The sequence below is a fragment of the Fragaria vesca genome, linkage group LG2 (genome assembly GCF_000184155.1).
Source record: "Fragaria vesca subsp. vesca linkage group LG2, FraVesHawaii_1.0, whole genome shotgun sequence".
Taxonomy (NCBI): domain Eukaryota; kingdom Viridiplantae; phylum Streptophyta; class Magnoliopsida; order Rosales; family Rosaceae; genus Fragaria; species Fragaria vesca.
The window spans coordinates 27,790,089-27,803,054 of record NC_020492.1 but is presented as its reverse complement, the minus strand read 5'-3'; the positions used below and the strand labels follow the sequence as shown (position 1 = coordinate 27,803,054).

The window sequence follows — 12,966 nt, the reverse complement described above, 5'->3', positions numbered from 1 at the left end:
ATATTAGTACTTGAACAATTTGACATTTGATGATGTAATGTTGGTTTTGTAAATTAGTTGGTTTGTTATTGGCTTGCTAATGTTGAAGATACAATGTACTTTTCAGTATTATGAATGTAGGTCAATGTTGGATTCCCATTTTGTGTTTCAGTATACTTTTGTGTTTTAGTGTGGAGGGAAGTGGTTTGTATTTTGGAGGGATTTTTGGTTCAGAACAAGGAAATTGAATTAGGGGTGTTAAAGAAATTTCTCCTTTCATCCAGCTGAGTTAGCATTGAAAAATATGACCAGTCAACAACTTAACCACTGATTTAGACGGCCACTTAACGGATGGACCTAATTGTGTGACATTGGAAAGTTCCTGGAGTAATCGATTGAAATTAAAAGATAATGGAGTAAACTGTCGAGCGCATGAAAGATAATGGAGTGACCAGAAATTTCTCCATAAAACATTTTCATTGTATTTTTACCCTTTCAGACAACTGTTGGTTTTCATTTCTACCGTTGTGTGTTTTTCAGTAAGCTACAACGGTATATTCCCTATCTTTACTGTTGTGTGACGTTGAATAACCTACAACTGAAATATTTGGACCGTTGTATCACACAATAGATATAGCATTCTGCTTTCTTGTTTGATGAGAATCATACAACAGTTGCATTTTCATGTGGACAGACTTTGTTGTCCAAGTTTTACACACACAAACATCACAAAAGAAACTGTTGCACAAATTGACTGATACCATAAAACATTGCATTTCAGCTTCCATATATATCATTCAAGCTTCCATAAACAACATTACAGCTGAATAATAAACTGAAAACAAGCAACTAGTTAAGCTTCTAAATAGTCTTACATGTCTAAAAACATTCCAACATGAGAAATGCACAAAGTATGTACTACCATATAGCTGTTCCGAATATATAGAAACACCAAGTTCAAAAGCAAAGTACTACCATATACATATAGAAAGCACCAAGTTCACCAAAACAGACTAGATCATGCACTCTACAGGTATTTGCTGATGATGAACTTTGCCCACTCATTCCTTAACACATCCAAATCATCTTGGGTGTAGACAAGTTTGTTTCTCTTGTCCCACTGAAAAACATAATGTTAAAGTTAGACATGAACATGACATTATCCCGAAAATCTGATTCCCAACACAAACACAAATAGTAGTTGATATGAGATATCAATGATATGATATACATCTATGATATGAGATATCAAATAGTAGTTCAAATTTCTAAAGAGTAAAGAAGGGTAACACAAATCTTTGCTCACTTTTAGTCTAACATATCAATGATATGACATACATTTAGCAAATGCAACGATATTAACATACCAATGAATGCAAACTCTATCAAATAATCTATATATACAATCTGCTCATCCATAAAAGAAAACCATGTGTATATTGAAAAGTCTGAAATCATATCCAAGGTTCAAGACACAGGAATAGCCAAATAATGCCATGATATACTTCCACTACCTCAAGTTTTAGCTTATATAGGTAATATACATGTGCTATTAAATAGGTAACTGATCAAGGCATCCCTTAGAGGCATTAGGCCATTGACAACTCAACTTTCCTATCAAATTCAAATCAATAACCAACTAAAATTGGTAATTTCTAGATTAAGACTTTACTCTAAACTCCATGGTACAACATATAAGATGCAAGTAATAATGCAGTCACAAACTTAAGAGTTTAGAATTGCACACAATATTATTATATCTTTAGAATTGCACAACAGTACTATTTCGCTTGCATGGCTGCTTTCTAGATCATCTTCTGGTGATACAGGTTTGTCCTCATTAGCAAGCGGTTGGTTTAGTTTAGTTCCTTCTTTTCTGAAGGACACTGTCTTGGCAGAAGGCTTCGACCACCAAGAAAACCTACAACAAGTTTCACATTTCAGAGCAGCCAAATGCATGACAATTCTAGAACTAACAGGACACTCTCCCAAAACTAAAGATGGACTCCAAAGGAATATTCTTAGCTGTAGAAGCTGAATTCTAGCTACAACTAACATTTAACAGAACACAAACACCATTCCAATGTAGAGAATACTATTGAGTAAGAGGATTACCCTGAGAAAGGCAACTCCAACAGATGAATTGAGCCAATCAGGGATCATGCATCCTGAAATGGTTCAATATGGGGTATTAAAATCTGAAGATAATTAAATGTATGTTTCAGTCAAAGATTGATGATAAATTGATAGTTTGAGTCTTATTTCCAGCTTCCTGATACTTTGCTTCTTGAACAAAATAAAGGTCTCACCTGTATACATAAGGTATCAGATTATTTGCCCAAAAGTAAGAGATAAGGACATAATTAAGGTGATGGACTTACCTGAGAGCCCTCCATTCAGATCCAGCTGTGCAGAGTTTATTTGCAAAGTTAGTCCATGTAGAGAGCTCAGAGTCAATACCTATATCCTCAGAGTGAGTATTACGGCATAAACAATGACCAAAACCAAATCAATATCCACACAAAACAGCAAGAGAATCACACCATATCCAAATACTAGATCATAAGGAAATTCCCTTGTCAAATTGAAGTTCCTTCCAGTTGCATTAGCTTTCAATGCAGAGAAAGTCGAATTAATTATATCAAATTGATGGTTGAATGACTATGTCCTCTTAGAGTAAGGTGATGAGATATGTACAGAACAGTAGCTATATGAATAGATATCTATACCTGTAGCTGCAACATTTATGCTTCCTTGATATCAAATAAGGCAAAATTCTACCAAGTCTAGGGGAAAGTACCTGAAAAAAACAAACTACTACTCAAATCTTGATTACATCGGAATATGATAGAGCTAGAACATAAAAGGTTATAAAAGTGACAGGTTCATTTCAGATTTCATTTAGGGTAAAGAAATTTATATAGACACACACACACACACACACACATATATATATATATATAAGATGAAGTAAAGAGTAAGGAAGACACTTACTTTAAGCTTTCAATTACATAACCAATATCTAATTCCCAAAACAAAAATGGTATTGTATGGCAATCTAGACTTTCAGATTTTAACGAAACACTACAAAACAAGAAATACGTAGCCACTTACTACAATTCAGAAGAGCCATCATGACTTGACACATATGACGACCCTAAACAGCTTCTTGCTCATGTTAATAAAATGGTATCAAAATCTTAAGCAAGGAATACTCAAGCTAACATGTATTTAACACCATTGTGCAGAACCAAGACCAGCAAGTACTAATACCATTCATTTACTGACCAGCATTTTCAATAGCATTGAACTTAAACAAGAGTGCCAAAACAAGCGACAAACAGATGAGAACTTATTAGATTAAAATGTGAAACAATCCTCAAATTCATTATATGATAAGAGCCTAAGTACATTATCGCCTGCATTACAAATGTGTACCTAGCAACAAACCTGTAATAGTGCCCAAACTCGTTAATTTCTCTCATTATATATATGGAATTAAGAAAAGCTTACCACACGAAAGGACAAGGTTTTGGCTGGAATTCTGATACTGATATATTAACAAATTAACAAAACTTTCCATATACTGATATATACATACCCCTGCTACAAATAGGGTATTTTATTTCCATATCATCCCAACTATAGATGCTTACGTGGAAATGGGAATGTTCGCCTTCAAAGCTGAAGGTTGCCATGTAGTCTTGGTCCAGTAAGTAAAAGCTGGCAAACTCTTCCCATCCCTTCTCCAACCACATCCGGTCACCACGAGGTGATGTTCTCAATTCTAATTTCCAATGTTCTCCACAATTTGGAACCTTAAGAAATATATGGTCTGTCATTTGATGTCCATACTCCCTCACAGCTGCTAGCGGAAGTTCCTGTACATATTCAACAAGCAACTCAGGAGGTTTTCGAGGAGAACTAAGGTTAAGTTGTATCGCAAAGTTGTAACAATTAGATCCAATACAAACAAGAAGGTGAAACAAGGAGAAGCATAAACAATATACATGGATACAGCCCCCTCTGAACTACTACAATTATTTTTTGTAGTGCTTGTACTCTAAAAAGGCACTAGACATAAAATTGGCTACCCAATCCAGACAGGAATGCAACAATTGTACAAAGAACATATCAACATGCACTAGAATTTTACACAAATACTAACCCAAATACAAGGATGCAAGGAAAATAGAGATGCCATATTCAGTGCCATTAGAGCAAGACTTTCCAGTGCTTGGAAGCTCTGTGACTCCAAACCTAGGTGAACAAATTAAACCCAGAAACCACACCTCAAGAAATGCAGCTTTAAGTGAAAATTTTAGTTCCTCAGAGGCATTTCGTCGAACAATTGAAATGCAATTTTCGCCTTCACCAATTGTAACACGACCCACCTCGAATTTCACCCTGAAACCCGGAGTAAGTCGTGCGGGGACCACCTCCAAGAAAGATATTACCGAAAAATCGGCATAACCTCACTTGAAAATGAACAACCCTTCCTAAAGAAAACCTGTAAACACTTCCAAAAATTTTAATCCAACCTTAACTCCTAGAGCCTACGTGCTCCCCAAATACAACTACCACCAACAACACAACATTATCCAAACATCAAATATAATTATCCAAAAGATAACATAAATCCTCCAACAAATATTCTAAGACGTCAACAAGTCTTCACCCACAACCGAAATAATATACATTAAACCCAAGTATTCAGAGCTACTAAACACTAGCGGAAAAAGAAACCACAGGTAGGTTAAACAGGTAACCTACTGATGAAAAATGGTGGAAATGCGGGTGACTATGCCTCGTCTCCTACTAGGTCCAACCCGAACTCTGCAGACTGGGCATTTTAAAACGAAGGGCCCAGGGGAAACATTTGAACACGTTAGAGTGAGTGGACAAAAATAACTTTTTAAAAGAAAATTAATCTTTATGCTTTCCCGATTTATCTTCAGTGGAAAAACAATTAATGGCATGCAACCAGCTCAAAAACCTTTAAAAATTTACTGAATTATCAAAACGTGACTAGCCGCGCTAGTCACCAACACTTCAAAAATAAGAGCCTCTCATGCTAAAATAAAATATGTATGTATTACACTCGTCATATCCCTTGTATGAATTTTCTTGAAACAATAAAGACAAATAGAAAATTCACACAAGGCTACGACGCTTGCGTCTAACACTCACGTCGCACCATAATGACATTTTACCTCATTATGGTGGAAAAGACGGTGTATAAATATATATATACACGCATATCCCCTATATAAATTATTTTATTTATATAGGGCTACGACGATTGCGTCTAACGCTCACGTCGCACCATAATGGAATTTTACCTCAGTATGGTGGAAAAGCACGTATAGCTAGCTAGCATTTCTCCATATACATATTATTCTCATAATCATCCAAATATGGATATATATACATACTCACCGAAATTCTCAATTTCGGTTAATCTCTAACAACATAAATTATTTTGCATGCACATTGTTTAAAATAAAAGTCCACTCACTATTTAGGCCTAAGTCTGATGACGCTCCGAGGCTTCCTCTGCTCGGGCCTCCTCTTGTCCTGTTCCAAAAATATAATTAATTCCCCACTAAAATCCAATATTTAATCAAAATAGGCAAAATTAACCGAGAGCCATTAACACGCTCATCATTGCCTAACTTCGAAATGGTCCACATTTCAACCCTAGAACCAGCAGCCGTAACTACACCTTCCCACAGTTTAAACAACTTTAATTCAACGGCCGGATTCTACATAAATTAACCGCCAAAAATACTAACTTCGGAAATTCATAAACCTATCCACAACTCATCCAAAAATTCCATAACTCACTTCAATAAACTCCCCTTAATATTCAAAATTTAACAACATTAAAATCTCCCAACCGGCGGCGGCTCCGCCGGCAGCGGTGGCCGGAGGCCAATTCCGGCGACCTCCAAAACCTATAAAATTTTGACAGAATAATCTCCTCATCATGCTCTACAACTTTTCTGACCAGCACAAACCCAAAATCCAAGCCTAACTAGGGCAATCGAACACAAACACCTAAAAGCCCTAGAAATTTCAACTCCACATTTCTCCTTACCTAGCTCAAGAGGGAGTGAGCTGATTGGAGGGGTTGCTGCACGGGAGGAGGGCTACAAAACGAGCCAAGGATCACCGGTTTTGGTGGCTGGAGGAGGGAGTTCCGGTGACCGGAAGCTCTAGGCAGTCAAACCTTTCGGGCGGCACCGCTCTCTCACGGTGGCGCTAGGGCTCCTCTCACCGGCCTAGAATGGAAGCTGGGTCGGAGGCAGTCAGTTTGGGACCGGAGCGGCGGCAGATGGTGGCCGGCGGCGGCGTACGGACGGCAAGAAGTTTCCGACGGGGGAGGGGCTCGAGAGGAAATCGGGGGAGAGAGAGAGAGAGAAGAAAGAGAGAGAAAGAGAGATGGGTTTGGGCCTCTCCAAACCTGGTCCACACCTTTAAACAACCCAACTCCAAAAATAAAACACCCCGAAAAATAATACCCGAATAAAAATTACCTTTTACTAGCTAAAATTTACTATTTTTACCGTCGTCGTAACTTTCTCCTACGAATAATCCTCCGCACATAATCGTCCCCGAAACTCCTCTAGGGACTAATTAAACTATTAACTCAATGACGGAGACGGTAAAATTCTTATTATAATCAAGCTAGTAAATAAGGTAAAAATATAAGGGTCGGGATGTGACAAATTGCCAACGGTGAAAGAAGCCCACTTAAACTCCTAAACAAGAAAAAAGCATACAAAAGATCGTAGAAGTGCATTGAACTTGGTGTGCGACTTACAACCGGGGTACAGTGGTCTGTTTGCCTCCTCAACCAACCACTGAAACTCGTTGCACTCATCTGGGGGTTCCTGATCCTCTCCAAAATCTAACTCTATGTTGAGAGAGAGGGCGAGAGAATGAGAGAGCTGAGAGAGTGAGAGAGTTGAGAGAGAGGGAGAGAGAGTGAGAGTTGAGACAACATTGAGAGAGAGAGGGCTTACCGTTGAGAGTGAGAGGGCGAGAGTCTCAATCTGTTTGAGAGTGAGAGTTGAGAGTCAATCTGTTTGGTGGGTTTAGGGTGAATGAATGCGAGAGTGAGAGAGACAGCGATATGAATGCGAGAGAGTGAGAGTGTGAGACAGCGTTTAGGGTTGGTGGGTACGTTATTAAATTTGTCAACTTTTTCACACAACAGAATATATACTCGGAGGGAAACTTTGGAGCCAAAACTATTTTGGCATAGCACACCAAATCAATGGAGGCAAACTTTGGAGCCAAAACGACTTTGCCACCAGATTTTCCAGTCAAACAACAGATTGTTTTAAACTATTGTATATATTTTCTAAACTTGCACTAGGTATTGCCTAGTATAAATTGTAACAACATCATACAACAAAGAAATAAAAGTCTATTGTCCAAACATTTTGCATCTTGCACGACTTTCAATTTGGTGATGGGGGGAATCCTTCCGCCAAAATTTTCATAAATCATACAACAGAAAATTAGCATCATTGTTGTGTTTTGAACTCTTGAAATATAACCTGACAATTTCGTGTCATCAGACAACAAAACTTTGTAACTTTGCGTTGTATATAACAATTCACTTCATCAGACAAGTAGGGAACCCTAAAAGGTTGTCTGATGAGTGTTGTCTGATGAGTGTTGTCTGATAATGTTTTTGTAGTAGTGATTCTTCGATTTGTTGATTGTCATGTGTATATTAGAGAACGATATTTCAAAGTTATTAGTGTTAAAGACACTTGTTCTCAAACTTTGAAAGATGAGATATGCACTGTCCTTGGTAAGTATGATCTCCAAGTAGAAAATATGAGGGGACAAGGATATGATGCAGCTAGCAACATGCGGGGTCAATTTAATGGATTACAAGCTTTGTTTCAAAAAGAATGTAAGTATGCATATTATGTGCATTGTTTTGCTCACCGCTTACAATTGACTTTAATTGCCGCGGCTAGAGGGGTGCATGATATTTGGATATTCTTCTCTTCTCTGAATGTTGTAGTGAATTTTGTTGATTCTTCTGCAAAACGCCATTCAGCGTTAAGAGTTATTGCACAAGCCAATATTGCAGATTTAGTGGCTGCAGGTACACTTGAGACTAGTAGAGGGGCTAATCAGACTACTACTTTGCAACGGGCAGGGCTACTCGTTGGGGTTCACATATTCGCTCTATTTCAAGTTTGATCAAGTTATTTGGTGCCACCAAGAAGACTCTTGCAGAATTGGAAAAAAATGGACCAAGTAAAGTCCAAGGAGAAGCAAAAGGTGTAAGTATATATATAGCTATGAACTGTTTTGATTTTGTCTTTTGCTTGCTTTTGATGCATTATGTCTTGAAGATCACTGATTTTCTTTGTCAATCTTTACAAAAGAAAGCAATAGACATCTTAAATGCTCTAAGTTTTCTTGATATTGCAAAAGAGAAACTTCAAGCTCTAAGAGATAATGGCTGGGGTGATTTGATTGTGAGGGTAGAGTCATTTGTTGTGAACATGGTATTAAAATGTCAGATATGTCTGCTCCTTATAAGAAAGGTACAGAGCGAGATTGTGCACAAAGTATTACAAAAGAGCATTATTATCGGGTCACTATACTTAATTCTGTGATAGACTTTCAGTTGAGAGAGCTTGATAGTAGATTTACAGATCAATCCTTGGAACTTCTTGTTCTTAGTGGTACACTTGATCTGCGAGATAATTTCCAGGCATTCAACCCTGAAAATGTTCACAATCTTGCTTCCAAGTTTTATCCGATAGATATTTTGGCATGTGATATGGTTGCCTTAGATATGGAGTGTGGGTACTTTCTTGCAGATGTTCAGAGGGATGACAGATTTGTGCACATAGCTTCTTTATCTGATTTGTGTCGACGGTTAGTTGAATCAAGAAAGGCTGCATTTTTTCCTATAATATATAGGTTGATTTGTCTTGTGTTAACTCTACCAGTATCTACAGCAACAACAGAAAGAACATTTTCATCTATGAACATCTTGAAAAACAAACTTAGAAACAAGATGGAAGATGACTTTCTTGATGATTTGATGGTTCTTTACATTGAAAAAGAGCTTGCTGATAGTATTGAAAGTGATTATGTAATTTAGGAGTTTGAAAAGTTAGGGCGTCGGAGAGTAGACTTTGCTTAGTATCTATTGTTGTCATTTTAAATGTATAGGGTTTTGGTTTTATGTCCCCATGTTGTATGGTTTGAATAAATAAAGTAAAGATATGAGGATGAGCCTCCCACTGGGTTACAAACCTCAAACAAAATTTCTTGTGTCCATACAAAATTAGCCATACCCATTGTGAAATCCTGGTTCCGCCACTGCTAGTGACATCTTAATCTTAAAACAAACATGGTCACTTTTCTTAGAATATCAAACATAGAAAATATACTAAAATGTAGCAAAGAAGATTTATGCAAAAGATTTCACAATAAAGGAAGATTTACTCCATAAGTCTCTCTGTAGCAAAATAGAGTTAGACGAAAATATCCTTGAAGTCTAATAAAAATTGACAGTTGTAGGTCACACGCGTGCCACGTCAGTAGAAAACGCCTCTAAATGATAGAGGTACTAAGTTGTCAAACGGAGAGAAATTCGGGTGTGTAAATATAAGATTTTAACAGTTAAGTATCAAAATAAAGGTGACTCATAGTTCACCCCGGGAGGGGGGGGAGGTTGTGTTTTATAATTAATTCTTATTCAATTGTCCTTGTGCAGTTCCCATATCTGTTTTATTATGTTTTGTTCAACTTCAAAGCTGGTTGTCCCTGTTCTATACCCAACAAAAAAGAAGAAGATAATTGCCAGTTTTTTTAATACAATCCTTACAAAGGTAAATACTGCATGACATCAAAATTTAACCAGTCAAACAAAGAAAATGACGTCAAACTTAACAAGTAGAGATTAACTATATGTGAATAATGCTGCCAAGTGCCAAACCCTCGTACTAGAGCTAGGGACGACGTCAAACTTACTCCATAAGCCTATGCTGTTGTAATTCAAAAAGATAAAATGCTCAATCCATGCCACTGGTATATACCGGCGGACCATGAAGATCGAGGTAAGCACTAAATGGGTTTGGCAATACTTTCCTCAATTTGCAAACTTACATAAGTCACAAGTTAGTCCTGAAAATAGTATATAAAGTCTCAAGAGATAATCTTTCGTTCAAATCTAATTAATTGTTAGGTAAAGATACGATTTTCATTAGTATTAGGATTAAATTCAGTTTACCCCCTCAAACTTTAGGTTGAAAATCAGTTTGGTACCTTAATTTTTTTTAATCAGTATCATCCCTAAACTTTCAATTTTCATCATTCTAGTCCAAATTTCGAATTTGACTCCGACTATGACGTCACATACTAATTTGTCACTGATAACATGGCCCACTTGTGAACAAAATGTCCAAATTGTGCTTGGCCTTGGTAAAAGTTTATGGAAATAATTCCAATAAAAACTCTAGCATTGTTGAAAATCGAACTCTTCCCAACATGCTAGCTAGGACGAGCTGCTAAGCACTAGACCACAAGCATGGTTGCTTGCTATGCCATATGCAAAAACAACATAAACTTAATTACGACCGTTTGTCTTCATCATTGGGTCTCTTCTCTCCTTTCATTACATGCACATCTCTCGTCCCTTGTCCCTTGTATTCTTCATGACCGGCACATCTCCTAAACCTCCGCCTCAATCCAATTATTTTCCACTCTCTTGCCCTCCAAATCCCCAAAATCTCTGTCAAAATCCTCCTTCATCAAGCCGAAAAATCTCAAGACCAACCCCCAAGCTCTTCAGCTTTGCCGGCGACGAAGAAGACGCCGCGCCATCTCGCTCCTCATCCTCCTTCTCTATTGAAATTGGCGGCATTATCTGAAGCTCTACAATCTTGTGCTTCAAGTCCTTGCAAAGATTGGTGATCTTGGCCACAATCCCTTAGATCTAAAGCTTGGATCGAATTGAGACTTTCTCTTCTCAGTTCTCTGCTAAGCGATGACCCAAATTTTTTTTTTTTCTATCAATAATGATACATTCATATTAAAATTTTTAATTAAAAATAATAAAGATAAAACTCATTTATTTTATCTGTTTTTCTTGTGGCAATGTCCATTTTGCCCTTTTTTATAGGCCATGTTGTCGGTAAAAAGTTAGCTAATGACGTCATAGTTGGAGTCAAATTCGAAATTTAGACTAGAATAATGGAAATTGAAAGTTTAGGGATGATAATGATTAAAAAAAAGTTAAGGTACCAAATTAATTTTCGACCTAAAGTTTAAGATGGTAAACTGAATTGAATCCTTAGTATTAATATAAGTGCATGCATGCATATATACGTACAATCTCTTCTCTCACACCCTTGCACTAGTTATTAGTTAACATTGCTCTCTAATCTTTTCTATAATTAATGGCAAGCTTGAAGTTGTTTCTTTCTCTTTCCCTCTTCTTCACTATCATTTCCCTCCCTCTCCCATCAAGCGCACATACTTGTAATCCCTCAGGAACTCTGGTTTGCAGAGGAAAGTCGCACCCTAAATATAATTGTTCGCCGCTTGTAACATCAGCCACCAAAGCCTTGCTCACACTCAACGATTTCGGTGAAGGTGCTAATGGGGGAGGACTGTCATCCTGTGATGGAATATATCATTCAACCTAGTGCTGGACGTTCGGGCCCAAAAATTCAAAAAAACTGACCCAAAAGCCCGATTTGGCCCAATCGGTTCGGTCCAAAATGGGAGGAGTTCGGTCCGGGTCACAAACCGGCCCGAATGCTCTCAGTTCGGTTCGGTTTCAGGTTCGGGCTCGATCCTGAACCGAAAACCCGTTCAGGCCCGATATACAAAATTTTGCCACGCGTCATAATATTATTGGTCCTTATAATTTTTTTTATTAAAAAAAAAAAACCCTAAAACTAAAATACCTGCGCTTCTCTTATCTGCGCCTCTCTTCTCCTAAACTCTCGTCTCTGCACCTCTCTTCTTCTTCTCTTCTTCCGATTTTGTCGTCCAACACAACGGTGACTGGAGGGATGATGAATAAGGGATTAAGGGATGATGAAGAAGAAGCTCTAATTTGCGATTGTTTGGAGAGTGGAGGCAGATGGGTTTGAGTTGGGTGATGTAAAGTTGGGGCTTCTGAGTTTTTCAGCTTCTGGGTTTGAGTATTCACGCATTTCAGGTATAAACCCAACCTGGGTTTTCTGGGTTTCTCTCACTTTCTTTGTTTCCTATGCTCTTTCTTTGAATGATTTCTTACCTTTCTTTGTAAGAATATGAAAGTGATTATTAAACATGAATATGAAATCGTATTTTGAAGATTCATGGATTGTTCTTTCTTTGTAAGAATATGAAAGTGATTATTAAACATGAATATGAAATCGTATTTTGAAGATTCATGGATTGTTATATATTTGTATGTTATCATCATAGAGGTGAATCATATGATGCATCCTAAACTGTATATGTATACCATGTATTGAAACTCTGTATATTATGCATTCTATCAATTGATTTCTCGATTTGTCGATATTTGGTTCTGCTTCCTCAACTTTTGTTATTATATGTTCTCTTTGATAACCATGTAAGCCATCAATCTGCTGTTTCATCTTATTAAGCAAACACCTATTCTATACAGCTCTACAACATCTCTGCTCAGTGATCCATAACTTATTCAAACTACTTGTAATAGTGTTTTGGTTTATATATACTGACCACTTTAATTAACAGTTAATATTTAAGCTAACATGGTCATTCTTAAAATATTGGGGATGATATGATCCTAATATATATAATAGGATGATATGATATGATCAAATTTAAAGTTCAGAAAACATTGGCTCCTAGGTCTCCAAAAATTTGGTATAACCTATTTTGAGTCTTGAAGTCAGGTTTTCTTTCACTCGTCAGATTTTCTGTTGATGTTCTGTTTTGCAGATATTTATAGCTTAG

At 37.2% G+C, this 12,966-nt stretch overlaps 1 protein-coding gene across 1 annotated transcript; it reads left to right on the top strand.

Moving 5' to 3' along the window:
* The first annotated feature begins 7,833 nt into the window (after positions 1-7,833).
* Positions 7,834-9,124, top strand: LOC101313390. The gene is made up of 5 exons (XM_004293043.1): positions 7,834-7,912; positions 8,027-8,202; positions 8,364-8,519; positions 8,642-8,895; positions 9,031-9,124. Exons 1-5 carry the CDS (start codon positions 7,834-7,836, stop codon positions 9,122-9,124), a joined length of 759 nt encoding a protein of 252 aa, XP_004293091.1.
* Positions 9,125-12,966: the final 3,842 nt, after the last annotated feature.